Source organism: Cavia porcellus, unplaced genomic scaffold, assembly GCF_034190915.1.
Source record: "Cavia porcellus strain 051 isolate PalLab524CR breed Dunkin Hartley unplaced genomic scaffold, mCavPor4.1 scaffold_4, whole genome shotgun sequence".
NCBI classification, from domain to species: Eukaryota; Metazoa; Chordata; class Mammalia; order Rodentia; family Caviidae; genus Cavia; species Cavia porcellus.
The window spans coordinates 120,688,567-120,715,165 of record NW_026947487.1 but is presented as its reverse complement, the minus strand read 5'-3'; the positions used below and the strand labels follow the sequence as shown (position 1 = coordinate 120,715,165).

General features: G+C 51.0%; 2 protein-coding genes, 1 long non-coding RNA gene and 1 other non-coding gene across 5 annotated transcripts in view; 1 reads left to right on the top strand and 3 right to left on the bottom strand.

Moving 5' to 3' along the window:
- Positions 1–921: 921 nt before the first annotated feature.
- Rpl13 (ribosomal protein L13) lies at positions 922–3,973 on the bottom strand. Its single transcript, XM_003461190.5, has 6 exons — positions 3,801–3,973; positions 3,510–3,619; positions 3,282–3,423; positions 2,914–3,087; positions 2,381–2,437; positions 922–1,136 (listed from the first exon to the last, which is right to left on the bottom strand). The coding sequence occupies exons 2-6, from the start codon at positions 3,611–3,613 to the stop codon at positions 978–980; spliced, it is 636 nt and encodes a 211-aa protein (XP_003461238.1). The 5' UTR covers positions 3,614–3,619; positions 3,801–3,973; the 3' UTR covers positions 922–977.
- Positions 3,141–3,224, bottom strand: LOC111755945 (small nucleolar RNA MBII-202). The gene has a single exon (XR_002790460.1). It is a non-coding gene; the product is annotated as a small nucleolar RNA MBII-202 (small nucleolar RNA).
- On the top strand, positions 3,967–17,831 carry LOC134475835 (uncharacterized). 2 transcript variants are annotated; one of them, XR_010047111.1, is made up of 2 exons: positions 3,967–5,035; positions 15,448–17,831. It is a non-coding gene; the product is annotated as an uncharacterized LOC134475835 (long non-coding RNA). The 2 variants fall into 2 exon arrangements; XR_010047112.1 differs by lacking the exon at positions 3,967–5,035 and adding an exon at positions 7,344–7,846.
- Positions 17,691–26,599, bottom strand: part of Spg7 (SPG7 matrix AAA peptidase subunit, paraplegin) — a 29,070-nt gene continuing 20,161 nt past the window's right edge. The window contains exons 11-17 of the mRNA XM_003461201.5: positions 24,941–25,043; positions 24,083–24,193; positions 22,009–22,124; positions 20,521–20,677; positions 19,887–20,053; positions 19,542–19,619; positions 17,691–18,046 (exon numbers count right to left, since the gene is read on the bottom strand). Of these exons, the coding sequence (XP_003461249.3) occupies positions 17,846–18,046; positions 19,542–19,619; positions 19,887–20,053; positions 20,521–20,677; positions 22,009–22,124; positions 24,083–24,193; positions 24,941–25,043 (933 nt within the window). The 3' untranslated portion in view covers positions 17,691–17,845. The remainder of the gene's footprint in view (positions 18,047–19,541; positions 19,620–19,886; positions 20,054–20,520; positions 20,678–22,008; positions 22,125–24,082; positions 24,194–24,940; positions 25,044–26,599) is intronic.

Sequence of the window (26,599 nt, the reverse complement as noted above, 5' to 3'; positions counted from 1 at the left end):
GCTCCACACTCTGGGTCCCTGGCTGGCACAGCCTTTAGTCCCAGAGAGTACAGCTCACATCAGCCAGCAGGGCACTGTATCAACCCCACAGAAGCACAGGGAAGGTAGCTCTCACACCCAACGTGGCAGGGATTCCAATGCATGAAGATGAATGTAGGAGCCAAGCCTGGCCCTGCTGCTGTCCTGTGCGGGCAGATGACAGCTTGGACCACAGGTTGTACAGCACTGTGTCCAGGTCCCCAAGACCACTGCCAGGCTTCACCAGGCCTTCTAGCTTCCTGTGGGCACAGAATTGACCTATGGCAGCTCTGGATTATTTCCTCTCCATAGGGCCCTTCCCAAAGCAGGCCCCACTCTATCCCAGCTCTGCATTGCAAGGAGCTACTGGGCTGGTGCTGCACGGCCCGCCCTTGCTCAACCCAGCACTCAGGAGGGGCCTGCATGTCCTCTCCAACTATGGAACATCCAGAGTGTGTGGCTCAGCAAGTATCCCAGGCGACAGCCAGGTCTGGGTCAGGTACAAAAGGAGGCTCATCACCTAGGACACAAGATTCAGACCCAAAAGCTTGTTATCCATCACCCTGGGCGTCACCTGACTGTGGAGCAGGAACAGCCCTGTACACAGCAGGCCCCAGGTGCACACTGGGATAAAAACTGCTGAGGCCGGAGAGCCCCAATCAGTGGCAGTGCACCTAACACAGGCAAGGGTCCAGGTTTGGCCACCAGTGCTAACTTAAGAGTGACTCTCCTTAACAGTAATGGCTCCCACCCCCAGCACCTCCTGAAAAGCTAAAGCCCTCTTTAGCCATGGCATGTCACCAACAGCCCTCACACCCACACAGGCCTGACCACGCTTCCAAACTGGAGTCCAGCCAGCTGGCCTGAGCCACGCACGCAAGCCACTGAGAGGCAGGGCCCAGGTGCTTTTATATAGCTATAGCTTTTCTGAGCATTTATTACAAGACCCCAGCAGTGCTTTATTTTTTCTTCTCAACATCCTGCTCTGCAGCTTCTTTGGCCCTCTTTGCCCGGATGCCAAAGAGACGGGCATTGGCACGGGCCATGCGCAGACTAGCAAATGCCTTGAAGTTCTTTTCCTCCTCTGTGATGACTCTGGCCTTCTCCTTCTTGTAGACCTAGGAGGGAAGACAGGAGTCAAGCAACGCCCACAAAGCTTTTTTTTTTGGTACAGGGATCAAACTCAAGACTGTGTGCTTGCCAGGTAGGCACTTATACAGCTGAGCTAAATGCCCAAGCCATGCCCACAGAATGCAGGTCTCAGATGCTCAATGCTTCTGGGGTGTCACTAGAGCTGCCCCTATAACACTGGCTTCCTCTTTTATGTACATAATCACACACAAAAATTACACTTAGAGGGGGCTGGGGATTTAGCTCAGCGGCATAAGCGCCTGCCTTGCAAGCAGGCAGTCAATCATGAGTTTGATCCCCGGTACCGATAAAAAGGAAAAAGACAAAAAAAAAAATTACACTTAGAAAAATATTATGGAGGAAGATGTTAAAAGAATGGAGATTTATTATGTACAGGAACCAACTTCCCAGTGTCAAAAGGAGAAACTGCAAATGTATTTAACAATTATATTTATTTATTCTTTTTCTTTTTTATCGGTACCGGGGATCGAACTCACAACTGCCTGCTTGCAAGGCAGGCACCTATGCTGCTGAGCTAAATCCCCAGCCCCTAACAATTATATTTAAAATTCATTTTTATTTGAGACAAGCCCTTGCTGTGTAATTCCAGCTGGCCTTGAACTCACAGTCCAGCTGGCCTTGAACTCACAGCCACAGAGATCCTCCTCAGTCTCCTGAGTGCCAGAGTTATAAGCATGTGCCACCACAACTAATTTTAAAGATTTAAAGAAGCCCAGTGTGATGACACACATCTGTAACCCAGCACCCAGGAGGTTAAGGCAAGAGGGTAACTACCATTCAAAGTCAGCCTGAACTCCCCAGTGAAAGCCTGTTATCTACTACTTCTGCCTTGGTCACAGCCACCCTTCTCCAAAGAACATGTGTACAGGGGGCACCAAGAGAAGACAGGTGTTGCTGTGGGACACAAGGCTGAATCACCCTCTGGTTTTCAACTGCTTCCTGGGCAGGCCACAGGGTTGTCTGCAGCCAGATCTTTAAAATAATGGCATACAACAGAACAGAACAACAAACGTAAGTCGCCACAATTTCTGAAAAAAGGAAGCAGGCTATCCTCAGCCCATCTGTTAAGTATTCAGGGACACTTTCCAAGGTTAAAACGTCCTTGCGTTCCACAACCTACACCATCAGACTAAAAAGGTCTGTAATACCCACATGTGTACTACGCGTAATTTAAGCATCCCTGCCTGCATAGACACCATCGCATACTTACGTTCCTGATGGGCATCACAGGTCCTGTCAGCTGGGTTGCCAATTTGAGTTCTTCAGCCTGTGTGTTAACAGGGAGAATACAGTGAGCTGGGCTTCACCCTCCAGAGCACCCTTGGGTGTCACCCAGAGGCAAGGCTGGGTGCCCTGCACCACTGACACACCCATGGCAAGTCCTGTGGTTCTTGGATGCGCATTACCACAGTCCTATTGTCTTGCTATCAAACAGGGAAAGGCAGATGCTTTTCTTGTAGGCAAAGGGTCCCCTAATGATAACCAAAGCCACTCCTGACCCAACCTGCAGAAAGCCCAGGTGGGAGCAGCCTGTCTTCCAGCAGTCTCTGACACAAAACCTCTCAGCAGGGCTCCGCAGCTCTCGCAAAGCAGAGCCAATGGCTAACACTTATTCTTTGGGAGGGGAAAAGCCCTCCTGCCCATAAGAACCAGGGTGTGCAAAACCAGAGCTACAGAAAGCATTTTCCACCCGCGGGATGGGGGTGAGGCAGCCTCCCGGTGGGCAAAGCTCGCTGCACTTACAGAGCTGTCTCCCTTCTTGGGGGCAGATGGCTTCCTGGGGAAGAGGATGAGTTTGGAGCGGTACTCTTTCAGCCGCTGCACATTGGCCTGCAGGGACTCGGTCGATTTGTTCCTCCTCCTCGGATCCACCGAGATGCCAATGGTCCGGGCCACCTTCTTGTGAATACCAGCCACCTGCCCAAGGCAGTCACGGATGAAGCCCAGGGAGCCCCTCCCGCACAGGCCCCAATGCACCACTCAGTGGTCAGATGGAAAAGGGTTCAAAAGTGCTTTCATCAAAGTAGTACAGCGATTCCGGAGAATTGTCATCATTTCACTGAGGCCCACAGCCCCGCGGCCTCCACCGGAGGGGCCCGGCCCACACTCACCCGAAGCTCCTCCAGACTGAAGCCCCTGCCAGCTCGGACTTTGGTGTGGTACCGCACCGTGGGACAGCGCACAATGGGCCGGATGGGTCCGGACGCGGGGCGAGGGGCGATGCGGCGCGCTTTTGCCTGGCGGGCCTTCCGCCTGATCAGAGAGAAGCCGGGCGGTCAGCTGATCCCCACCCCGCGGCGCGCCCTACCCACCCGGACGCTCCTCCGCTCTCCGCACACCTGCGGATCTTCCGAGCTGGCTGATTGAACCACGTAGCCACGCGCCGCTGCCAGTCCTTGTGGAAGTGGGGCTTCAGAATCATGCCATTTCGGCTGGGCGCCATGGCTGCCTACGGTCGCGGGGGAGAGGAGTGAGGGCGCGCGTCCCGGGCCACTGCCCCAAGCCCGCCCACCAGGCCGAGGCCAGGCGCCGTCTACTGTAGAGAAGAGGATCCTCCATGGCCGCGTGGGTGGCACCGCGAGGCCGATGGTGTCGGATGAAGCCCGATAGCAATAGAGCCGCACACTCACCTCTTAGGCCGCGGACTTGCTGAACGGAAAAGAACAGCGTCCCAAGGCACCCTGGGGTAGTAGAAAATCTAACCAATCAAGAGCGCCATAGCGCTCTGACCAATCGGATCCAGGAAGGGCGGAAATGACCCTCCACGACCACACCGCTCCCGACTGCTCTTGCGCACTGACAGATTTGTTATCCGCAGTGCAGTCTGGCTCCTCCTGCGGCAGTGGTCACGTGCCTGCGTCTGTCCGAGTCTCCCGCGGCCGATTAGCACAGCTGGTCTAGGGCACAGAAACACTGGTGGGCCAGAGTGCTAGGGAGTTTTGTTGCTGGGACGCAGGCTATTAACGGGTATAAAGGCTTCAAGACTTGAAGTTAGCGTTCCAAAACCTTCGTTTTAAACCTCGGTCCAGTGTTTATTCCCTGCCATACACTCGAACATTCATGCGTCTCTGTTTAAGTAAAGCTAAGTTTTACCCGGGCGCAGTGGTGCACGCCTGTAATCCTAGCTGCTTGGGATTCGGTGGGGCCCTCCCAAAGGAATGTGGTGAGGACCTTCTCAGGACAAAGGAAGCCAAGGAACACTGTTCCTCTGTGCTGTGCAGGTAACCTGAACTGTACGCAATCAGGCTGTAGGATGTTACCCTGTTACTGTATGAGGGAGACAAAACGTGTAAAGGGTGAAATCGCAAGGCGCGGGGCTCCGCCTTTTGTGTATTAGCCCACTAAGCCTGTGCTGGCAGAAATGAGGTTGCTTCCTAGAAAGAAAAGCCTCAATGTCCCAACTCCGTGCGAGGCAAAGATGGTGTTTCACCTTCTGGCGCCAAGGTGCAGACCCGGGGACACTGGGAGAGGCACGCTCACCCAGTGAGGGGAGTGACATCTGCCAGACAGATAACCAATTCGTTTTGGTAGACCTGTCCGTAGGAGACAGAAGAGGACCCTGATCACCCAAATAGTTGCATATGGTACGAAACTGCAACTTTAAGGTGCTGGGGTCTGGGCAGCGGTTTGGAATTCACGGTGTGACTGCGTGTGAATGGGAGAGAGTAGCACGGTTCCAACCTCACCGAAGGACTGAAGGGAAGGTTGAGTCCTGATCCGAGGTTCCCTGGGGACCTTCTACAGTTTAGGGTGGTGTCAGACTTCCGAAGTCTAATCCAGGTCGGGGCTTGATACCGAACCCACCAACACCTACAGGCCCCTGAAATATCTCCCAGAGGGCAGAGGCTGGAAACGGATGAAGCAGGTATGCAACTCCTCCAAATCAGCCCCTCCCTTCTCCCTTTTTCCTCTCTTGTGAGTTTTGTTAGTGGTGAGGAGATGGGTGGGAAACGGGCTTCCCCTAGTGTGTATGTTGAGGAATTTCAAAAAGAGATATTCCAGAACTGTGGTGTGATACTAACTTCTGGAAAGCTTTAGACATTGTGTGAAATCGATTGGCAGTTGTTGGGATGGGTGGCCCTTTGAGGGCTCACCTGATAAGGAACTCCTTAGCTGAGTGTTCCGGGTTGTGTGGGGAATCCAGGGCACCCGGGCCAATTTCCTTATATTGACTGTTGTTAAGACCTGGCCCTGTCCCAACCACATTGGCTAAAAATCTATATTGAAATGATGACTTGAATCACAGCTGCTTTCAAATGCTGAGCGAAAACTGAAAAACCCATACTGTTGGGAGAGTTTGAGGAGACCCCACCACCACGTGCCCCGATGTATCCCTCACAGCCACCTGAACCTCCAGCTGCGCTGATCCCAAGACCCACTGAGCCTGCCCCTAGTCCTGAGGCTACTGTGCCTGGACAACAGGTCCTAACCCCACCCCACCCCCAGCAACTAGAGAATCCCTCCCTCCCAGTAACACCACCAGGGAGCCCTACAGATGCCACTGAGGGAAACTAAGGGACCCATCTATTATTAATTTTTTTTTTTTTTTTTTTTTTTTTTTTTGGTACTGGGGATTGAACTCACAATTGTGTGCTTGCAAAGCAGGCACTTATGCTGCTGAGCTAAATCCCCAGCCTGGGGCCCATCTATTATTAACCTTGGGTCCCACAGGCCAGATCTGAGGAAGGACCAGTGTGATTTTATATGCCAACCTTTTCCACTATGGACCTCCTAAATTGGAAGCACCATATTCCCTCCTACGTAGAGAAGTCCTAGGCTCTGACTGAACTGGTGGAGTCCATAATTCAAACCCATAAATCTATGTAGACAGGCTGTTGGCAACTCCTCTTAACCCTCTTTAACATGGAGGAGCATTGCTGAGTTATCCAGGCACTCCTAAGTTAGAGAATGCCCCAGCTGGGATGGTAGACACCCAGTCTTACGCTTAGGCTTACTTCCCTGGAAAGGACCCCAAGTGAGACCCAAATGACTCAAGTTTAGATGGGCTCACAAGGACCAAACAGTATCATGAACCCCTTCTAAATGGCATGAAGGAGGTGCAGGTTGGGGAAAAATGCCATAAATATGAGTAAAACATCGGAAGTGCCCCCAGGATCCGAGAAAAGCCGAGCTGATCCTCAGAGACTTGATCCAGAGGCACCTGTCAGCCAGTGATGAATATGGCTTTCATAGGTCAGGCCCAAGGGGACATCTGGCACAAGCTGCAAAGCTAGAGGGTTTTGTCAGTATGTCTGGCAGTCAATGGAACAAAGGTGTTTGTCAGCCATGACCACGCGGCTCTGCCCCATCCCTATGGGAACCTTTCCAGGAGTGTTCATGTCTTCGTGGAGTGGTTGGAACACTCACAGCAGAGCTCCAATGAGGAAAAAGAGGTCATGTGGCTCTGGACTGGTACCAACCAGAGTCACAGCCTTATGGGGCTCCTGCAGGTGATTCTGTGGGGCTCTCATGGAGGACTGGGATTCTTATGCATAGTCCAAGCAGGATGCAAGTGCCCAGAATAACCTAAGACCACTTCTGGAGTACAGAATGTCAGGGGAGCCTCACTTTAAACTGTGGTTATGTACTTGATGCAAGCAGGACAAAAGCCATCTTGTGTTTCTGTCTGGTTCTAAACTTAGTCTCTGAGGCTAAGCTACCTTGTGATAACCACCCAGGCAATGTGCTTGTGTAATTTGTGTGGTGACCATACGGCCTGACCTGAATGCCAAAAAACTTATATTGTGAACCCTTGTAAGAAAAACGTTTTCTAAAAAAATCTTCTTTTTTATACCGGAAATTGAACTCAGGACCTTGTGCTTGCCAGGCAGGCACTGTGCCACTAAGCCATATCGAAAAAAATCTTTTTTTTTTTTTTTTCAGATAGGGTCTTGCTATGCAGTTCAGGCTGGCCTTGAGCTCACTTTGTAGCCCAGGCAGGTTTCGAACTTACAACAATCCTCCTAACCTCAGCCTCCTGAGTGCTGGGATTACAGGCATGAGTCACCACGCCCAGCAAAAAAATCTTTTTTTTTTTTTTTATCGGTACCGGGGATCGAACTCATGACTGCCTGCTTGCAAGGCAGGCGCTTATGCCACTGAGCTAAATCCCCAGCCCCCCAAAAAATCTTTTTAACATAAAGAAAAATATATTTCTACCACCATAGGATGAACACATGTTATTTGTACATCATTATAAGATGAGCACACACAGGGTTGGGGTTTAGCTCAGTGGCATGCCTGCTTGGCAAACTTGAGGTCATGAGTTTGATTCCTGGCACCAAAAAAAAAAAAAAAAAAAAAAAAGGTGAGCACACGTTGTGAGTACCAAACTCCCCACAGCATGAAGGAGAGCTCTCCATCCATTCTTTGGCTCAGTTTTCTGGCTCACTGCTTGTGGACTCTGCACCTGGTACTGTTCTTTGCAGAGGTGCCACTCACGTTCTGTGACTGTCTGTTACCGTCACCCCAGGTCCCCACCTGGCACCCTGGCCATACTGGTCTCCGCTCATCCTGAGTCTGGTGCTCAATCTCCAGATCCAGATCGCCAGGAGTCCCATGCACAGTCTCCAATTGCCGAGGTCCTGTGCTGCCCATCAGGCTCCGTGGTCTCCTGGTGTGCCAGCCAGGAGAGCCTACACCATCAGTGCCTCCACAGCTTCCAGCTTATGTCACGGTGAGGTCCTCTCTGTCTTGCTGTGAATGCAATCAATGCTCCTCAAACCGTTGCACTCTGGGTTACTCCACTTTTGGAACCTCTGGCAGATGCACTGATTGCCTTTGGCTCCTCCAAGCCTCAAGGGGCCTAACTCAGGGGATCTTTTGGCCCCATGTCCATTCTCCACAGGACTTTGCTACACCTCCTTGGGTCTGAGGCTGTAAATATCTGCTAGTCTTTGTGTGCACTTTCTCAGGCTGGGTAGACTCTCCCTATTTGCACAGAAAAGGCACACGAAGTGGCCTTATTTCCTAAAGAAATCATTCCCCAGTTTGGGATCTCTGTCACTATGGGGTCACGGAACGGCTGGCTGAGGTGGTGCAGTGGTGGCAAAGCCTGACGATCACCGGGAAGCACTCAACCCTAGAGTAGTAGTAAAGTGGAGGAATGACCCAAACCCTGAAGCTTCAGCTAAACAAACTATTATCGGGAACCCCATCTACACTGGGATCAAGTATTACCAATCACTGTAAGAATCAGGTGTAGGGGGCTGGGAATTTAACTCAGTGGTTGAAGCACTTGCTTGGTAAGTGCAAGGTAGTGAGCTCAATCCCATTACCAAAAAAGGAAGCATCAGGTATAGGGCTGGGGATGTAGCTCAGTGACACAGCAAGTACAAGGTGCTTAGCGAGTACAAGGTCCTGAGTTCAATTTCTCGTACCAAAACAATTAATTATAGCTGAGCGTGGTGCCACACACCTGTAATCCCAGCACTTGGGAGGCTGGGGCAGGAGGATTGCTGTGAGTTCCAGGCCTGCCTGGGTTACAAAGTGAGTTCAAGGCCAGTCTGAATCATACAGTGAAACCACTGTCAAAAAAGACCCCAAAAAATCCAAAACAAAAAAGTAAATTCTTTATTCACCTGCCTCTAGTATCAAGGGCCTAAGGGAAATCAAAAGATATGGGCAGTTTAACCCGTAAGTAAGGGCTGGGGATTTAAGCATAAGCTCCTGCCTTGCGAGTGAGGAGTCGTGAGTTTGATCCCCAGTACAAAAAAAAAAAAAAAATTTAAATACCAGATGTGGGCCGTCGGCTCTACCTTAATCACATCATGCCATTGGGCGAGGGAGTGGCCACCTCTAAGGCTGACCACAGTGACGACAGACACTGACCCCTTTACACCAGGTGATGCTGTGTGGGTGAAGACATGGAATGTCCCATGCCTGAGCCCCTCTAGAGGGCCTGTTTATTTTGCCCACACTCACTGCAGTAAAGGTAGCTGACGTGAGTCCCTGGATTCACCACACACAGGGAAGCCAGCTCCTCAAGACTGGGAGAGCATTCCTGGGCCACATAAGCTGATGGTAGGAAAAAGCTGGCCACAGCATCAAAGTCACCGTCAGGAGCCAGCAGCCCTGCTCCAGTCATTCCAGAGGCTGGCTAGTAGGTGCTCGGTGGGAGCCTGAGGACGCCACCTGCTGGCAACAGGAGGAGATGGCATCCCTTTCTGTGACTGGCCCATCTGGTATGCATTGCTGTTTCTTGTTCTTAACTGTACTCAGGTTCCCTAGTCCTGATTTTTGCTGTAGCCCCTGCTAAGACTGCCCCAGCTCTCTGGAAAAGTGCAAGGTACTTGCTAGCTCTCACTTTTCTCTTCTGGATAGGGTGTTTTGCTGGTACTGGCTGGTTTTTGTTTTTTGTTTTTTTGTCTTTTTCAGACAGGGTCTCGCTATGCAATGAAGGCAGGCCTTGATCTCATTTTGTAGCGTAGACCATCTCAAACTCACAATGCTCCTCCTGCCTCAGCCTCCAGAATGCTGGAATTACAGGCGTGCACCACCATGGTGGCTGTTTTTTAGTAGAGGCCCATTGGTAAACCTGAGCGTCTCGTCATGCGACCCATGTATTTCCATAACCAGGTCAGGCCAGGGAATTACTTGGACTTTACCACACTCAGTTTTCATGCCAAGGGAAGGTTCAGGGAGTTTGCACACATAATAATACAACCTATCTTCCAACAGGGGAGTTGGTGCTCTTGTTCTGATCCACAATACTCCCCCGGAAGGAATGGGTAGAAGTCTGACAATCCAAAGAAAGGGGGTGCCTGAGCATTCGAACTGAGATTACTGATCCCACACAACCACTGTCAATACTTGTAGCAGGTTTACAAGGGAACAGGTTTAGTATAGGTCACACAACTTATAGGGTTATTTTATAATATACACCCAAAAAGTCAAATGTAGAAGAGTACAAGAGATCTGTTCACACATGAGGGAGATCTGAAGAATCCAGCCCAGAGCCCATGGCAATGTCCTATGAAGTTCATGTCACAGATCTGCACTGGGAAGGCCCAAGGACCAGCAGTAGGGGCTGAAAGTCTGCACCAGTGAGGTAAAGGATCTGTGCCAGCAGCTGAGAGATCTAGACTGAGCCAGGAAGTGATTCTCTAAGTAAGGATCAGAGCTCCCCTGTAAAGAACTGCAGCCTCCTCAGTGACGGTGAGGACTCGAGCTCCTCCAACACTGGGAACAGTCAAGTTCATATCAGCAAAAACAACTGTGGCAAGCTTCCCCAAGAAAATCAACAGCAGGCAATCCCCTCCCCCTTTCTCCTTTTATGCTGTTGGCAACAGTCCTCAGGGGGGTCTTCCATACCCAGAACCACACTGATTCCATTCAGCTGAGCATTCTAAATTGACTGTTAATCTACCTTAATACCCTTTGCTGTATGTGGAGCCACAGGCAATACCTGGTGTTAATCCTGCTTGAGGAGCTCAAGGGAGATTTTCCCAGGTGAGGTCCCCAGCTTAATGAGCAAACGTGTGCAAGACAGCTGCGACAACAGCAGGCAGCATGGAGCAGAGCAGGGTGCAACGCCTACCTTCATCTTTATTGTATAATTGGATCGAACTCATGACCTTGTACTGTGCCAATGAGCTGCACCCCCAGCCTGTTATATAAATTTTTTTTTTATCGGTACCAGAGATCGAACTCATGACCGCCTGCTTGCAACGCAGGTGCTTATGCTGCTGAGCTAAATCCCTACCCCTGTTATATAATTATATATACATGTGTTGTTATCACCTATTTAGAGTCTTACATGCTGGTCGCTTTGATACATGTGTAGCTGTCCACTGCTAAGTCATGGTTATATAACTGTGTCCTGTTTGCACTTGCACTAACGACAGGATTGTGTCCCAGGGCTGTTTGGAAGCATCCTTTCATGCCCTGAGCTTTGGCTTGGTCTGAGTGGTGCCCCACACCTAATCAGCTGTGGGGTCTGTAGTGGGAATGGAAACACATGTTTGATGGTAAGTACAGGTGTGTGGAGTTGTGTTCTGTCTGGATGTGCTGCCTGAAACTGGTTTCATGCTACTCTTGAGGAGGCATCTCACTGGCACTCCTCCCTAAGGGCATGGCTGGCCCCAGCTGTAAGTCTGGGACCTGCAGCCCCATCAGCTAACTGTCCTGAGCTGGAGAAAGGGTTGTTGGGCTCATCCAAGGGAGGGGCACGGCGCCCCACTGCACTTCACAAGGGTCACTCTTGCCCTCTAGCCACATCTTATCAGGACTTCCATGACTTACAAGAGGGAACAAAAAGTAGTCCACCTCCTATCTCAGCCGCAACAAAAACCTGTATCTACCTCCAGCAGCAACTACAGCACAGACTCTACAAAAAGATTTCTTTCTGTTGTGTATGCAGAGGAACCAACATGGGAGATCAGTGGCCTACGGAGGCTGTGGGAGTAGATCTTGTGGGCCTTACAACAGAACAGGGTACACCTACTCTATCTCTGGGGTTTGGCTTTTCAAGACCTCGGTGATTGGAAAAAACTGTCTTCCTGGTAGGGGGAGTGAGTGAATCTCTGTAGGAACCTGAATATATCTAGGCCAAAGGTCCCCAGACCACCCTGAACCAAATCCTCACCCCATGCCAATGTCTCTCACCTCTGGGATGGCCTGGAAGAATGCTGATGCTGATATTGGATGGCGGCCCCAGGCAGGCCACACTGGGTATGTGGCACAACAGCCTACATTGCATGCCCCTGCACTGGTCAGGTCGTGTGTGTTAGGAACCACCCACCCACCTTTCTTTCTACTCCCACTTGCCAGAGGAGTCCAGGAGCATGGGGCAGAGCAGCTCAGAGAAAATGAGGTGCTCAGGATTGATGCTCAGAAAAATGACAAATGGCCTGGCAACTGGGGCAGAAGATGGGTCACAGGGCTATCACACTCTCATTAACATGCTGAATGACAAGCAGTTCTACACCCTAGGGTGTAGAAGACCTACCCTAGGGAGGCTCATCATCTCGATTGTATAAAAGGAGGATGGACTGATGAGGTTCCATTCTTCAGAGAAGTTCCAGTCTTTGCTTTTGGCTTGGATGTCATTTCCTGGCTTCCAGCACAAGCTCTTCAGCTTCTGCCTTGGATTCTTCAGCCTTGTGGCATAGACTTCAGCCTTCTCTTGAAGATCCATTGATCTGCTGGTGTGGACTTGCACAGGACACTACAGTGAACTCTAGCTCTTGGATTGAATCCTTTGGCCTTCGGCATACAGACACCCTTGGCACACTTCCTCATCTGACCCTGTGGTGACCACTCTAAGCCAATCTTGTAATTTATTATACATTTGTATGTCTTGTGTTACATCTGTTTATCTAGTAAAATCCCACCCAAGACAGAATTTGGTACTAGAGAATGGGGTCATGCTGTGACCTTACCTGACCATGTGGTTTAAGAGCCTCTAGGAATGGCCTGTGGGAAGAGTTCGGAGGGGTTTGGAGATGTTACCTAAAAGAGTAAAGAGTAGAACTGGAACAGCTTAGGGTGTGCTGTATGGGAGATTCTGGCCAGAGCTCTAAAGGCCAGAAGGCTGATAGAAATCCTGCTGGTAAAAAAAAAAAAAAAAAAAAAAAAAAAGAAAAAAGAAATCTTGCTGGTAAAGAACAGCCTTGGGAGGTTTCTGCTGGGAAGGACTGTATTGGCTATTGGAGATGATGTGTGATAGCTTGGCAGAAAGTTTGTCTGCCATTTGCTCATGTCCAGAGACTTTGCATGAGACTGATTATGGATGGTAGACTAATCAGGCAGCAGAAATTTCAAGGCAGTCAAATGTTGAGGCTGTAGCATGGCTATTGTTGGGGGCTTTTAGCCAGATTTATGTTGCAAATCAAGAGCAAAGAGCCCAGCAGGATGATTTACACTAAATGATTTTTTTAAAGTTTTTTTTTTTTTAAATGGGGCTGGGGATTTAGCTCAGCGGCATAAGCACCTGCCTTGCAAGCAGGTGGTCGTGAGTTCGATCCCTGGTACTGATAAAAAGAGAAAAAAAATTTTTTTATATACTGGGAATTAAACTCAGGATCTTGCACTTGCCAGGCAGACCCAGAAGGATGGTTTAAAACATTATGAGTCTGACCAGGAAAAAAGCTCTAGTAAAGCTGTGGACTGTAAAGACAGAGCTGAGATCTTGACTGCTGAGAAGAAACAGGAAAATAGAAAAGATGGCCTGGGGGCATCAGAGGAAGCAACAGTGGGTCTTTATCCTTTGTAGCCTCAAAACTGCAAAGTGAAAGACTTTGCTTGGAGGAGGAAGCCATAGAGCACCACATTCCAGAGCGGTGGCAGAGGCCACATGATGTTCCAAAATGGTGGCCCTGCACCAGGTTCCAGAATGGCAGTGGCATACAGAAGCTGTTCCTCACAATCAGGTTCAGAGTGTTCAGCAATCTAGGTACTTGACCCCTACAGCCAAGAGGAAAGCCTGGCTTCTGCTCCAGCTGGCAGTGGACCTTGGCAGCATCCATGTGGCACTGGTTTTAGGCAAGTGCAGAATTCACCAATTCTGGAGTTAAGAAAGCTTCCACCCCAACTTCAGAAGGCCTGAGAGGTCAAGCAGTATGCCCTTAAGAGGGTACTGTGTGAAGATGTGAGGGTGAAGCCAAAGGCGCAGTGGAGACTCCAAAAGTTTGGAAGAGCCAGGGATGTGGGTCATCCAAAGGAAATTACAAGGAGGGAACAAGAGCCAGCCAAAACGAAGCCATGGGAGCTACCACCACTTGAAGTACCATGGGGGCAGAGTTATACAAGTCTTTTGGAGCTCACAACTTACTACAAATAGCTCCAGATGTTCTATATGGAACTACAGGACTTAATGTGTGCCCTGCAGGATTTTGGACATGCTTTAGTCCCAACCCTTTGTATCCTTGTTTGTCCTCTTGGAGTGGTAATTTTTTTGTGTGTGTGTGCCACTGAATGCTTAACTTTAACTTTCTTTTCATTTGTACAGGGGCACAGCTAAGAGTTTGCTTTAGATCTCGGAGGAGACTTGGGGTTTGGACTTTTCAGCAATGCTGAAATTGTTAGGACTTTGTCAACTTTTGGAGATGGACTAAATATCTTTTGCATAATCATGTGGCATGAGTCTTTGGGAAGCCAGGGGTGGAATGTTATAGTATCTAGATGTTTCCCCAAAGCCTCATCTAGGGATGGTGAGTGGACCTTTCAAAGGTGGGTGAATCTATCATTTGTGATTGGTTCATTGTGTAGTGCTAGGACTGGTGGTGTACATGCTGCACCTGCCTTGATATGGACAGCCTACAGACAATGTAAGGGAGAGAAGGGGCTTGCTTTTCCCTTTTGCCCTTTGCTCTCGCTGCTTCTGGTATCTGCCATAATTCCTTCAGTTGTTGCCTCTGTCCAAGGCACCCTACCTTGGAGCTAGTTGATTATGGATTATCCACATACTATGAGCTAAATAATCCTTCATTTTGAGTGTCTGGTATTTTGCTCCAACAATGAAAGAAAAGTACACAGGACAACTACATAGCCCAGGCTGGCCTTGAACGTCTGGTGATTTTCTAGCCTCCCGAGTGCTGGGATTCCAGGTGTGGGCCACCATACCAAGCTACTGTGTACTTTCTACAAGCCTGGCATCCAGTACTTTTAAATGCATTTTTATTTAATTCACACAATCACCAAATCCATACGGTTGGCCTTGGCCAATGTAGTCACTTATCTGAGGTCCTAAGTGACAAATTGCAGACATCACACTACCTGTAACAGAAACCAAAGCAGCCAGACACTCCATGTCGTTGCCGGTTCACTTCGTGTTCAGGGCAAGTCTGAAATCACCAGTACTATACTGCTATCTGCAAACCTTTACAATAACCATCTTTTTTCTTGACTACATCTTAATCAGATTTGTCCTAGTGCAAATCTGTAGTTTAAAGTCTTCATGACACACAAAATATGTGGAGGCCTGTGTGCTGCACTGGATAGAGGTTGCTGATACTTTGCCACATTGGGACATCCTTGGTAGTTAGAAAAATCAAGCTGGCCTACACAGAGAAGCCATTATGATAGGAAGCCAGGCCACGTGCGAAGGGCCCATTACTCGGTCTGTTCACACCAATGTGCCAAGCCTCCCTGAAGTCCAGGTTCCAGTTCTGCCTTCTAGCAGTTCAGTTATGAAGCAAGGGCAATAGCAGCCTCCTATGCTGGACAGTTGTTTGCAGATAACAGGCTATAAGGGAGAGCACTGCTCAGTAATGCTGTGAATAGTACCTACCTGAGAAGCAACACTTAACAGCACTGACATCTGTGTTTTTCTCACAGATCTGCAGCCCACCGGTCAGTAGCAGTGTCAGGTGTGCAGCTTCCCTGGGTTCTCTTTACTGCCCTGGTTCCGAGACTGGGCGTTATTGGAACCGTTCAGGTTTGTAAAACAGGAGCTGCTGCTTGCGAAAATGGACTGCAATGCTGTACAGGACTGCATGGCTCTGCTTCCAGGCACATGGCAGGAACCAGCATGGTCAAGTTAGGGTTAGGGCTGGGGGAGTGCGAGAGAACATGCTGAAAGACCTACTGTCCTCCCCTTTACCTGTCACTTTATCCAGCAGAGCTGTGGCTGGAACAAACCCCATGGTGGACACCCAGCTGCAATCCTCCAGCCTCAGCCTCCCAGAGCGCTGGGATAACAGGCATGTGCCACTATGCCTGGCTGCCTATAGCATTTTGTGTGCAATAAACACTGATGCACAGGCTAGCATACTGACTGCAGCTATCATCTCAATACAGGCACATAGTTAACAGCCACCTAGCAGTCAGGAACTGGACAGTATCACAGAGCAGCTCATTCTCCAGCCTCTCAGCTTCCAGAGACATGGCTTGCACACACCTCAGCCTGCAATGTGATCAGTGCTGATGGCACGGAAAATAGCATGCCTGAGTCAGAAATGTTTACACAGCTGGGTGGGCAGCGCACGCCTGCTGAGGCAGGAGAATTGCTGCAAGCTCCAGGCCAGCCTGGGCTACATAATGAAACCCTGCTCAAAAAAAACAAGAAAAGAAATGTTTGAGCATAGAGCAGAGTGCGGGAAAGCAGGGTACAAAATGCTGGAACTTAATGCTTTTTTTTTTCTGGGATTGTGTGGTCCCACATGCCCACATGAAGAGTGTGTGGCTGGAGTGGTGGTGCACACCGCTAACCCTGCTGCTCCAAGGCTGAGGCATGAGGACTGCACCAGCCTGGGCAACACAGTGACTCAGCAAAACCTGTTTAAAAAAATAACTGTAACAAAGAACTGAGCACACAGCTGCTTACAGGCCCTGGGTCCTACCTCCAGGACTGGAAGAGCATGTGCTTGTCTCCACAAGAAGCTGCACGCCCGGCCAGAGCAGGGAAATTATGACGTACTACAGTACCAAGCTGTGCCCACTCCACTGGTCACGGCCAAGGAGGTAAGGACCTAGCCTAGACTTTTGGTGCTGCAGCAGGCGACTGGCAGTTGGCACAATCCCAGTGTCTCTCTGAGCATGACAGTTGCAGCCAATCCCTAAGGATGGTAACAGCCAACATCTGGGCTACTCACTTCCACCAGTTAGGGTGATGCCCACTTAGTCTACTCCCAGTGTCCTAGTCCCTGTACTTTATGTACATGGTCCTTAAGCTGCTGAGTTGCCTGTTACTCAGCAAATAATTCCCAAGGATAAGGAGACATGGGCCACCTCAATGGGAAATGCACCTAGTGCCATGTCCATGTCAGATGCCACCCAACAAACTCCTAAGAGGGTGCTGACTTGGACCAGGTCAAAGTGTACTCCACCAAACCCCAGGATCCTCATTTGCCCTCCTGCAGCCTCGCAGTCTTCCTCGGAGGCCTGTAAGGGGGCAGAAGTCATCTAGTCCATCACAAGTAATTGCAAGCCATGGCTCCGCAGAGCACCACGCAGGCAGAGGCCCCAAGGCAGGGATGTGCATCAGCCCAGACCCGGCACCCACTGTATCCCTGCATGGTGTGGGGTCCAGATTTCTACAGAAATGGTGTGCCTTTTTTTTTTTTTTTTTTTTTTAAATGAGAGTCCAGCTGGTGTGGAACTTGCTATCCTCAGTCTCCCCAGCAGCTGAGACCACAGGCATGGACCACTATGCCTGGCAGGCTGTCTCATGACTGAATGGCTCTAAGTGGAACATGGAGACACCCAGCATGAGCCACCGCCCCAGTGAGCTGTGCAGTATAAATGCAGAATCTTCATGCACATAATTCGTTAGTGAGGGATCGCGTTTGTGCATTATTATTATCAAGCTGGTTCCCAAATGGCACCAGAGCACCTGGAAGGGCTCTCATTCCAGTCACACAGCAGCAGGTGGCGTTGTCTGCCAGATCCCAGCTCTAACTCCCTCTACCAGAGAGGCCACCTCTGAGAGAGGCCTTTCATAGAGTCCTGTTAGCATTCGGAGAGAGCCACCTGTGGGTCACATGGCCGCACACAGAGACTGCACACAGATGGGCCTGAGAACACAAAAGTCCCCACTCCTGGCAGATGCAGATCTCCCCTAGGGAAAGTATGCACAAATGCACAGCTGACCAGATGTTTACTAGTCACAGGTCGGACATCAATAAATAGGTCTCGGTAGCCCTTCAGCAGAACACCAGGGCTTGCCGAGAAGATACAGACAAGTGCGGGCGAGAGGCAGTTCGGGCAGCAGCAGTTCTGGACCATCCAGTCCCAGCTACCCCGGCCAGGAAGGCTCCTCGCCACGGGGAGGGGGCGGTGGGGCGGCCTCTTCCTCCCCAGTCACTTGGTTCTCCCTTTGGGCATCAATCCACTTCTGTGGTGCTATCATCTTTTTGGGCCCATGGGGCGGCGGGCCAATGAGGGCCTCAATGTCCTCATAGTTTATCACTTCCTTTTCCAGGAGGGCATTCGCCAGCTGGAAAGAACAAACAGGGCAGTGTGTGAATCTTTGCAACAAAGACAAGACAAGAGCCTTTGAGAGTACAGCATCCGAGATGGGGGCTCACTCAACAGAGGGTCTCTGTCCCGTGAGACGTGTGGGGCTGTCTGTGAGCAGGACACCTCCGACGGGCTGCTTTCCCAGGGAAGCAGAGGCAAAGGCAGCTCAGGCAAAGAAGAATCACTCCCTGTCTCACCCTGGAAATGGTCTTCCAGCTGCCAGTCTCACTGACTTCTCTACTTCCTTCCAAAATCTCTGCTTATTTCTGGCAGCTGCAATTTCCTTCAGCAAACAAGGCAGTGAGTCTGTGGAGAGGGGAGGGGCTGCAAGCTGCCTGCCTGGGCGACAGCAGGGCCTCCAAGAAGGGGCTGGGAAGAACCCAAGTGCAGCTCAAGGCCCGGCCCACAGGCCTGGCTTGCTGGCTTCTTGCTGGCTAGGGTAAGACTCCCATGTTCTCTTTCTTCTGTTGCAGCCCACAACCTTATGAATGCCTGCCATTCTCTACTGAGCAACACCCTGGCCACTTTCTACATTTTTGAAACAATGGTACCCTGACCCACATGGTGCCCCTGTGATCACACTGCACGGGACACTGTAGGGCTGGAACCTGGGCACCCTAGCTTCAGCCTTGCCCCACTCATTGCATTCCCACTGCGTGCCCTGGTTCCTAGGCAGTATGCCCTCTAGCATGCAGGTGTACAGGTGACATCAACTGGCCGAGGAGCTTTAGAGGAGCAACAGAAAGCTACTCCCCTGCCTGTTTTTCTTCTGTGGCACCATGAGCTGTCACCTTCCCTGCACTCTGGGTGGCAGGTCACAGAGCAGGCACACGGAGGAACACACCTCCATTGACCTCTCAGACCCATTGTCCTTACTGTTTCCTTGGGGCAACCGAGGCCTTCAGGACAGAGTAAGCCTGGGAAACTCACAATAAGAGAAGCCCAAGGACGTGTGACAACCCCATACTCAGGATCCTGGCCAAAAGGGACACTGGGACTGGAAAAGCTGAGGATACAGGAACCCAGTGTGGGCCTCAGTGAACAATGCCATGTCCATGTTGGTAAAGGGCTGTGCAAAGTGTCCGACAAAAGGGAGTAGGATGTGGGTGTAAGAGCACTCTGCTCCAGGCTGGCAACTTTTCTATAAACTCAAACCTAATAAAATTTAAAAAGCTTTTTGGAGTTTGGCATGGTGATACATGCCCTTAATCCCAGCACTCAGGAGGCTGAGGCAGGAGGATTGGCAAGAATTTGTGATCAGCCTGGGCTAAACAATGGGTTCAAAGCCAGCTTGAAATACATAGTGAGACACTGTCTCAAAAAAAAAAATTAAGGTTTTTTTTGAAGACTAGATAGAGCTGACAGCAGGTTGTAACTACCAGCCCTGGTCATATGCTCTTCCTGGAAGGGGCTGGACAACGCCTTGGGCACCCTGCAAAGCTGGCCCTGTCCCATGCCCCTGTGCTACTCACCATCTGTAGCTTGTCCAGGTTGCCCAGAAGCACCTTCTCCGTGTGCCTGTAGGCCTTGGCCACCAGCAGCTTTGCCTCCTGTGAAGTCAAAGAGGCAGCTGACAGCCAGATCAACGCCATGCGCAGGAAGGACGAGGCAGGCCCAGAATGCGCCCTCCCTCACCTCAAGCAGTAGCCCCTGCCCAGCGTTGTCCCAGAGTAGGCTGGAACTGTGGGTGCTGGCTCTGCCACTGGTGTGTTTATCTGACAACCGTCCTACTTGATTTGGAGCCACCGAGGTGACAGCTACAGCAGAACCAGGGAGGACAACACCCGAGGGCAGGCAGGCAGCGCCAGGTAACTTACATGGTCCATCATCTGCTGGAGACCTTGACTGAAGGGGCGCCGCCCGATGCCCACAGGGCCCTCCTGGGCCTCGGGGAAAGAGACAGGCCCGACGGCAGGAGCCATCCCAAACTGCTTCACCATGGAGTAGGCGATGTGTGTGACCTTCCTCAGGTCATCCTGGGCCCCTGCAGCATGCGGTAGAGGAAGGAAGGCACCCTCAGGAGCCAGCCAGCACAGCCCCAGGGTGTCAGGTCCGCAGCTCCCCACATGGAATCCCCGAGACCAGGACATCTGCCTCGGTTCTCTAAGCAGCAGTCAGCCTGGCAGACATGCCTGGCTTTGTAATCAACTGCTCGGGGCCAGCCTGGGCTGCTCAGCAGTTTCCGAACTGAGATCGAGTCTGAACAAGATACCCGCCAACCTTGAGCCTGAGGCCTCTAGGATGAGCAGAGCCTCATGACCCCTCTGGATAGACCAGCAAACAGCCAGCTAGGGATCAGCTACTACAGTTTCATCTAGTTCTGTGCAGTCATGACTGAAAATTAACCAACTAATGTGTCTGTAGTCTGCGTAGGTGTGAACTACACTGTGAACGTCAATCATCAATCCACCTGTCATAAATGAGGGTGGGGGCCTTCGGGCTGGACCTCACCAGAAGTGACCCGGCTGAAAGAGATGGCCTCGGCTGCACGGCCACCCAGGGCCATGCACATGCGCTCGAACAGCTCTTCGGTGGTGAAGAGGCGCTGGTCTCGGGGCAGCATCTGCGAGAAGCCCAGTGCGGCATTCGTGCGAGGAGCAATGGAGACCTGCAGAGGGCAGGGTGGCTGCATTGGCAGGAGGACCCGTCCTGCTCTTGTGCAGACAGACCTGTCACCAGAGGTCTCAACACAAGCAGAGTGTACTGCCTCATTTCTTCTCATTTTGTCTATTGATATCGCCCCATTTTGAGAACAGAAGAGAACCCTAACACCAAAGGCTACTAACTCAGGGCACAAAAGTACCTGACAGGTGTCCCACATGTCGTCACACACAGAGGTGCTGGCCAAAACATGCCCTGGTGCAGTCTGCACTGACCCTCACAGTGTAATCACCTACAGGAAACCCCAAGACACACAGGAGGACAGGAGACCTCTCCCCATCTTGTCCTGTGGCCTCTCCCTTCAGAACCCAGAGCCTGGAGCAGAGGACGCTGCGCAGCTCATGTTCAAGCAGGACCAGAACCTGGACCCCACCCATGGGCAGGGTGTGGGTGTGTGCCCTTGCTGTGCTAGCCCAGGGAACAACAGCAGATGACCAGGCCAGACCCTGACACTCCAAGACAGCCTAAAGACACCACCTCAGGCAGAGTGCCTGCCTCCCACGCACGAAGCTCTGGGCTTCATGCCTAACACTGGAAAAACCTTCAGAGCCAAGTGACACGATGAAACAGGGTTCTCTTGAATTATGCCTGATCACAAAAACAACCAGCTCAGTGACAGTAAACTGACAGCCCTTCCTCAAAGGACAGCACTAGGTCACCTGACTTTGAGCCCTTAAATAAATCTGAGAATGAAGGAAAATTCAAATTCTGAAGCTTTACTCATCATGGGTTTTTCTGAGTTAATTTGGAATTTTTTGAGCCATTCAGGTTCGACATGGGATCCATGCAATCACCCTGACTGCTGGGTACCCCAGGGCTTGCAAGACCACTGTCCCCAAATTCCCATCTGGACCTGGGCAAAGGGAATGCTCAGAGCACGGAGTGTTTGAAGGAGGCGGCTGAGAGACCATGGCTGCCAGGTCATATTTCTGTTGGCACAAGAGGTGGGGCCAGATGGTCTTCTCAGGCTATACAAGAGCACTGATCCTAACCTTAATCCATACCAGGTCCCTGGGGGAGCAGGCGGGCCACATTGCCACTGCCATAGCTTCCTGGAGGAAGGATCTACAGATCTGCATCCAGGTCCACAGGCTTTCTGGAAGCTGCGGACAGCTCCAGCACTCAGAGCTGCCTGTGGGAGCAGGGTCTCCAAGGTGTGCACTCAGCCCACAGCAGTGCACTAACTTCAGGGTGGCGGGCTGATGGTAGGTGAAGACAGCGACCATACCAGTCACTGCAGCAGCAGCTTAGAGGTGAGGCACGAGTTCTTCCACCTACCTTCATCACGGCTTCCGTGTGCTCCAGCAGCCAGCCCACCAGGGCGTGGCCAGACTCATGAAAGGCCACCACCTTTTGCTCCTCCCTGGAGAGGACCTTGCTCTTTTTGGCCGTCCCTGAAAAAGGCAGAGCTCAGTGAGACCTTCCTCGCTTTGCCTGCTCCACGCCCTCTGTGCCCAGCACTTCGACAGCTCTGCTGAATCAGGGCCTCTTGTACCAACCATCACTCCTGGTGCCCCAACTCCAGGGGCTGATGCGAGAAGGTAAAACAACAAGGACAGATCTTTTCCTCCTGCAAATGGAGGCACAGAACCGCCACCCTTGTAGCAAGCCCTTCTGTCTAGAATGCCTGTGGGGCAGAGGCTTGCTGTCTCTTATGTGATCACTGACTCCACTGAGTCCACCTACTGCACACCTACTCTACACCTTCTGCACCTAGACTACAGCAGCAGCTCCTAGACTGACCAGCTTGTGCCTCAACTGGCATGACTCTGGTTATTCCTGTGCTCAAACTACTGTGTGGCTGCACTGGACCCAAATTCCCCAAACGTATTTGAGTTCCACCCTGAATAGGCTGAGGCGCATAGCACTCAGGGCAGTGTATGTGACTAAATCCATGGAAGACACAGCAGTGGGACAGGAGTCACTGCAGTGTGGGACCACAGGCCTCTGAGACGGGCTGAACCTGAACAGAGCTGAGCCAGCTGGGCACCAGTGGTAGGTACAGGTGGGGACTCCCCATTACCTCCTCCACCTCTTCCACCTTGCACATGGGAGACAAGGTTCTGTTAGTGTCACTGATTTTTTAAGACAAGATCTCACTGTGTGCCAGGCTGGGCTCAAATTCACTATGTAGGCCAGGGTGGCCTTGAACTCAATGCCTCAGCACCCCAAGAGCTGGAGTACAGCATGCACCATCACGCCCAGCAGTCCTATAAAACCCTAAGTCCTATACACCCTAAGGTGCTGTAGGGAACAGGTGAAGCTCGAGATTGACCACATGTACTGAGACTAAAGAAGGCCATCCCTGAGAACACCAAGAGCCCAGAGTAAGCTACATAAAGCTGGTCCAGCTCCAAGAGGCAAGGGCCCAAGCCAGCTAGGCAAACAAGCTCCTAGGCAGAGGGGCTGAAACTGCTATCACCCTCCTCAGTGTCCTTCAGTGGCTGAGCAGTTCCTCCTTTCTCACCAGGCCAGAGGCTCCACCTGACCTCAGCTTTCATCTCTTTTCTTTATTTCCCACCCTCCCATCGTCCTTCCCCCTGGGGACATTGAGATTGCACTGGCACCTGCCATCCCACTCAGTCTCTTCTACCTTGATGCTGTGACTATAAATCATGGCTCCCACAGAATGAGCTGGCTGCAGGAAGGAGTGGGTTTTTTGTTTTTGTACCAGGAAATCAAACTCTGGACCTTGTGCATGCCAGGCAAGCACTGTGCCACTAAGCTATATTCCCAGCGCTCTAAAGGAGTGCGTTCTGCTGTAGGCAGGATAGCCCGTTCCTGCTCTGGGAACCTGGGTGTCACATGCCCCTTTGGACATGTCTCCTGCAGGGACAGCCTATAGGGCTGTCAGGGGAGATTCTGGCCTTCTCTAACTGTGGGAAGGAGGGCTCTCTTTTCAATGTCCATCCATCTCATGCAGGGCTGCAGAGGCTTTGGGAGGGCCTCAGGTTCACTCCTGCGCTTGAGTATCGGTGGACCCTGTTGGAAGAAGCCTCACCCACTGCCCAAGCACTGGGATGAGGAGTGAGCAGGGACAGAGTCCCTGGTGGTGGCAGCTTTGACCTACCCCAAAATAAAGGTGCCCTGGCCTCCTGGCAGTGGAGGCAACTCCCATCTGGGCTGCAGGCCCTTTTGCATCTGTTTGAAGCATATCTATGCTAGGGAGGCTGCAGCATCCCACCCTGAGAAAAAGCGTTCATTTTTGCTATTTAAAAGGCAACCTTGGAGCCTGGACTATGCTACCCACCCTATCTAATTTTAGCTTTGTATAGCTGGCTCCAGCTGATATTGCTGGGCCAATTCTGAGGGAGATGCAGACCTCTGGAACAGAGCGCAGTACCAGTCCTACCTGCCACGACCCGCTCCACGGCATACTCAAAGTCCTGTGTGTGCACCGACGAGTGCCCCTCCCGGGCGGCGTGCAAAGCAGCCTCATTACAGATATTGGCAATGTCAGCGCCTGCAACACAAAGCCTTAGGCAGGTGACAGGCCAGAGGGTTGGAGAGGCCGACACATGGACAGTAGGTGCTGTGGACAAGAGGGACGCAGGGGTGGGGACAGATGGGGGTCAGAACTAAGCCACAGCAGGGAAGTAGCTGCCTGAGGAATGGTCTCTTCTTCTGCACTCGAGACGTCACTGTCACCAGCGCAGGCCTATGCTTCATTCCCATTTCACAGGGCACTGGTGGATGAGACCCAAGGGCTTACAGACTAATTGACAATCAAAGGGAAGACACAGCAGAGTAAGAGGGATTTTTATTTACATAAGTTTTTGGTGTGAGATGTGACAGAACCCAGGTCCTTCATGCTGAGCTACGTCCCCAGCCCCCTTTATTTATTTTTTGAGGTGGAATTTTGCTAAGCCACTAAGTTACCCAGGCTCAGTTTGAACTTGTGACCTTCCTGTCTCAGCCTTGTCCTGGGCAAACCTCTGGACTGCAAGTCCCTAAGTGACATCCATGTGACAGGCACAAGAGTGGCCCGAAGGTGGAAACACAGGGATCACCACAAGGGACACAGCTGGAGACGAAGATGCCGTGGCAGCCAACTACGGAGTCAGTGTGGCCACACCACTGCCGTGGGGTTGAAGACTGTCTGCTCTGCAGTCTCACCCCCAGGCCCCAGGCTCCGAGTGACAGTCAGGGGCTCCCACAAGGAGTCTGGTGCCCACAAGCACACTGCAGAGAGAGCAGACCAAGAACGTACCACTGAATCCTGGCGTCAGCTCTGCTAGTCGCTGTGAGTAAAAGGTGCTGTCCTGGGTCAGCTTCAGGCCCTTCAGGTGCTGCTCGAAAATCTCCCGCCTCTCCTGCACAGTGGGAGACAGGGTTGCAGGCATGGCCGTGAGCAGTGCTGGGTACCCCTGGGGCCACTGGCACTACGGCCAGCCGGCCTAGTCATGACCCATGGTCTGGGAGAGCAATTAGTGACCTGCAAGCTGTGTTTTAAAGGGAAGAGAAATAGACTCCAAGATGAAACACAGCACATAGTGCAAGTGTTCATTCTGCAAAACTCTTGCTTCCCACACATCCTGGATGCTCTGTCATGGGCATCCCACCTTTTGGCTTGCTTGGGAAATGCTTAAGGGAAGAGGAGGTGTCTGAGGCTGCATCTCAAACACGTAACAGAGTTCATATGTATAATAAAACTTCACTTTTCTTCTTGCAATTGCCAGGATTGAACCCAGGAGCTCTCTGCTAAGCTACATCTCCAGCCTCTTTTTTTAATACTGTTGATCCTTTTTTTTGGTACCTAGAATCAAACTCAGGGCCTCATAAGTGCCAGGTAGGCACTTATGCCACTGAGCTACATCCCAGGCCCTCCAGCCTCTTTTTTTTTTTTTTTTTTTTTTTTTGTCTTTTTCCTTTTTATCAGTACCGGGGATCAAACTCACGACTGCCTGCTTGCAAGGCAGGCACTTATGCTGCTGAGCTAAATCCCCAGCCCCTCAGCCTCTTTTTTAAAATGTTGGGACAAGGTCAAGCTAAGCCATCCAGGCTGGCCTCAAACTTTTACTTACTCTGCCTCAGCCTCCAAAGGAGTTGGAATGACAGGCATGCGGCACACGTCTGGCTACAATTTCCTTTTTAAAGACTTGTATCTCAATGTTTAGTTCATGTTGGCTTTGAACTCAAAGCAATTGTGCCTTAGCATCCTGAGTGCTGGGGTTATAGACATGTGCCACCATGCATAGTTTAGCATTTCCTTTTTTTGTTTTTTGGGGTTTTTTTTTGTTGTTGTTTTGAGATAGGATCTCGCTATGCAGTTCAGGCTGGCCTTGAGCTCACTTTGTAGCCCAGGCTGGTCTCAAATTTGCAATGGTCCTCCTCCTTTAGCCTTCTGAGTGCTGGAATTACAGGAGTGTGCCACCATGCCTGGCAGCATTTCCTTTCCAAAAACATTTTTATAGCCTGGCATGGTGGTACACACCTGTAATCCTAGCACTCGCACTTGAAGCAGGAGGATCGCTGCAAGTTCAGAGTCATCCTAGGTGACAGTGCGTTCAAAGCCAGGCTGAACTATATAGCAACACTCTGTCTCAAAACCACCCCTCAAAAAAAACCTAAAAAAATTTTTCTTTTTTTTTTTTTTTTTGTCTTTTTCCTTTTTATCGGTACCAGGGATCGAACTCACGACTGCTTGCTTACAAGGCAGGCGCTTATGCCGCTGAGCTAAATCTCCAGCCCCCCAAAATTTTTCTTAATGTTAAAATGAAATAACAGGAGCCCAAGTTTAAAAAATGAAAGCCATCATAACCTTAGCACTCAGAAGGCTGCGACAGAAACTGCCACGAGTTCAGGACCAGCCTGGATGACATAACGACCCAGTTCCCCTCCAAAAATGACAAGACAAAATATGCCAGCT

What these genes read in the sequence shown, in the direction of transcription:
- Rpl13 (XM_003461190.5), bottom strand. Translation starts at nt 3,613, where the DNA reads ATGGCGCCCAGCCGAAATGGCATGATTCTGAAGCCCCACTTCCACAAG. An exon ending in TCAGTCTGGAGGAGCTTCGG is followed by an intron (nt 3,088 to 3,281) that starts GTGAGTGTGGGC and finishes TGCCTTGGGCAG; the next exon opens with GTGGCTGGTATTCACAAGAA. An exon ending in CTGTGATGCCCATCAGGAAC is followed by an intron (nt 1,137 to 2,380) that starts GTAAGTATGCGA and finishes CTTCCCTCCTAG; the next exon opens with GTCTACAAGAAGGAGAAGGC.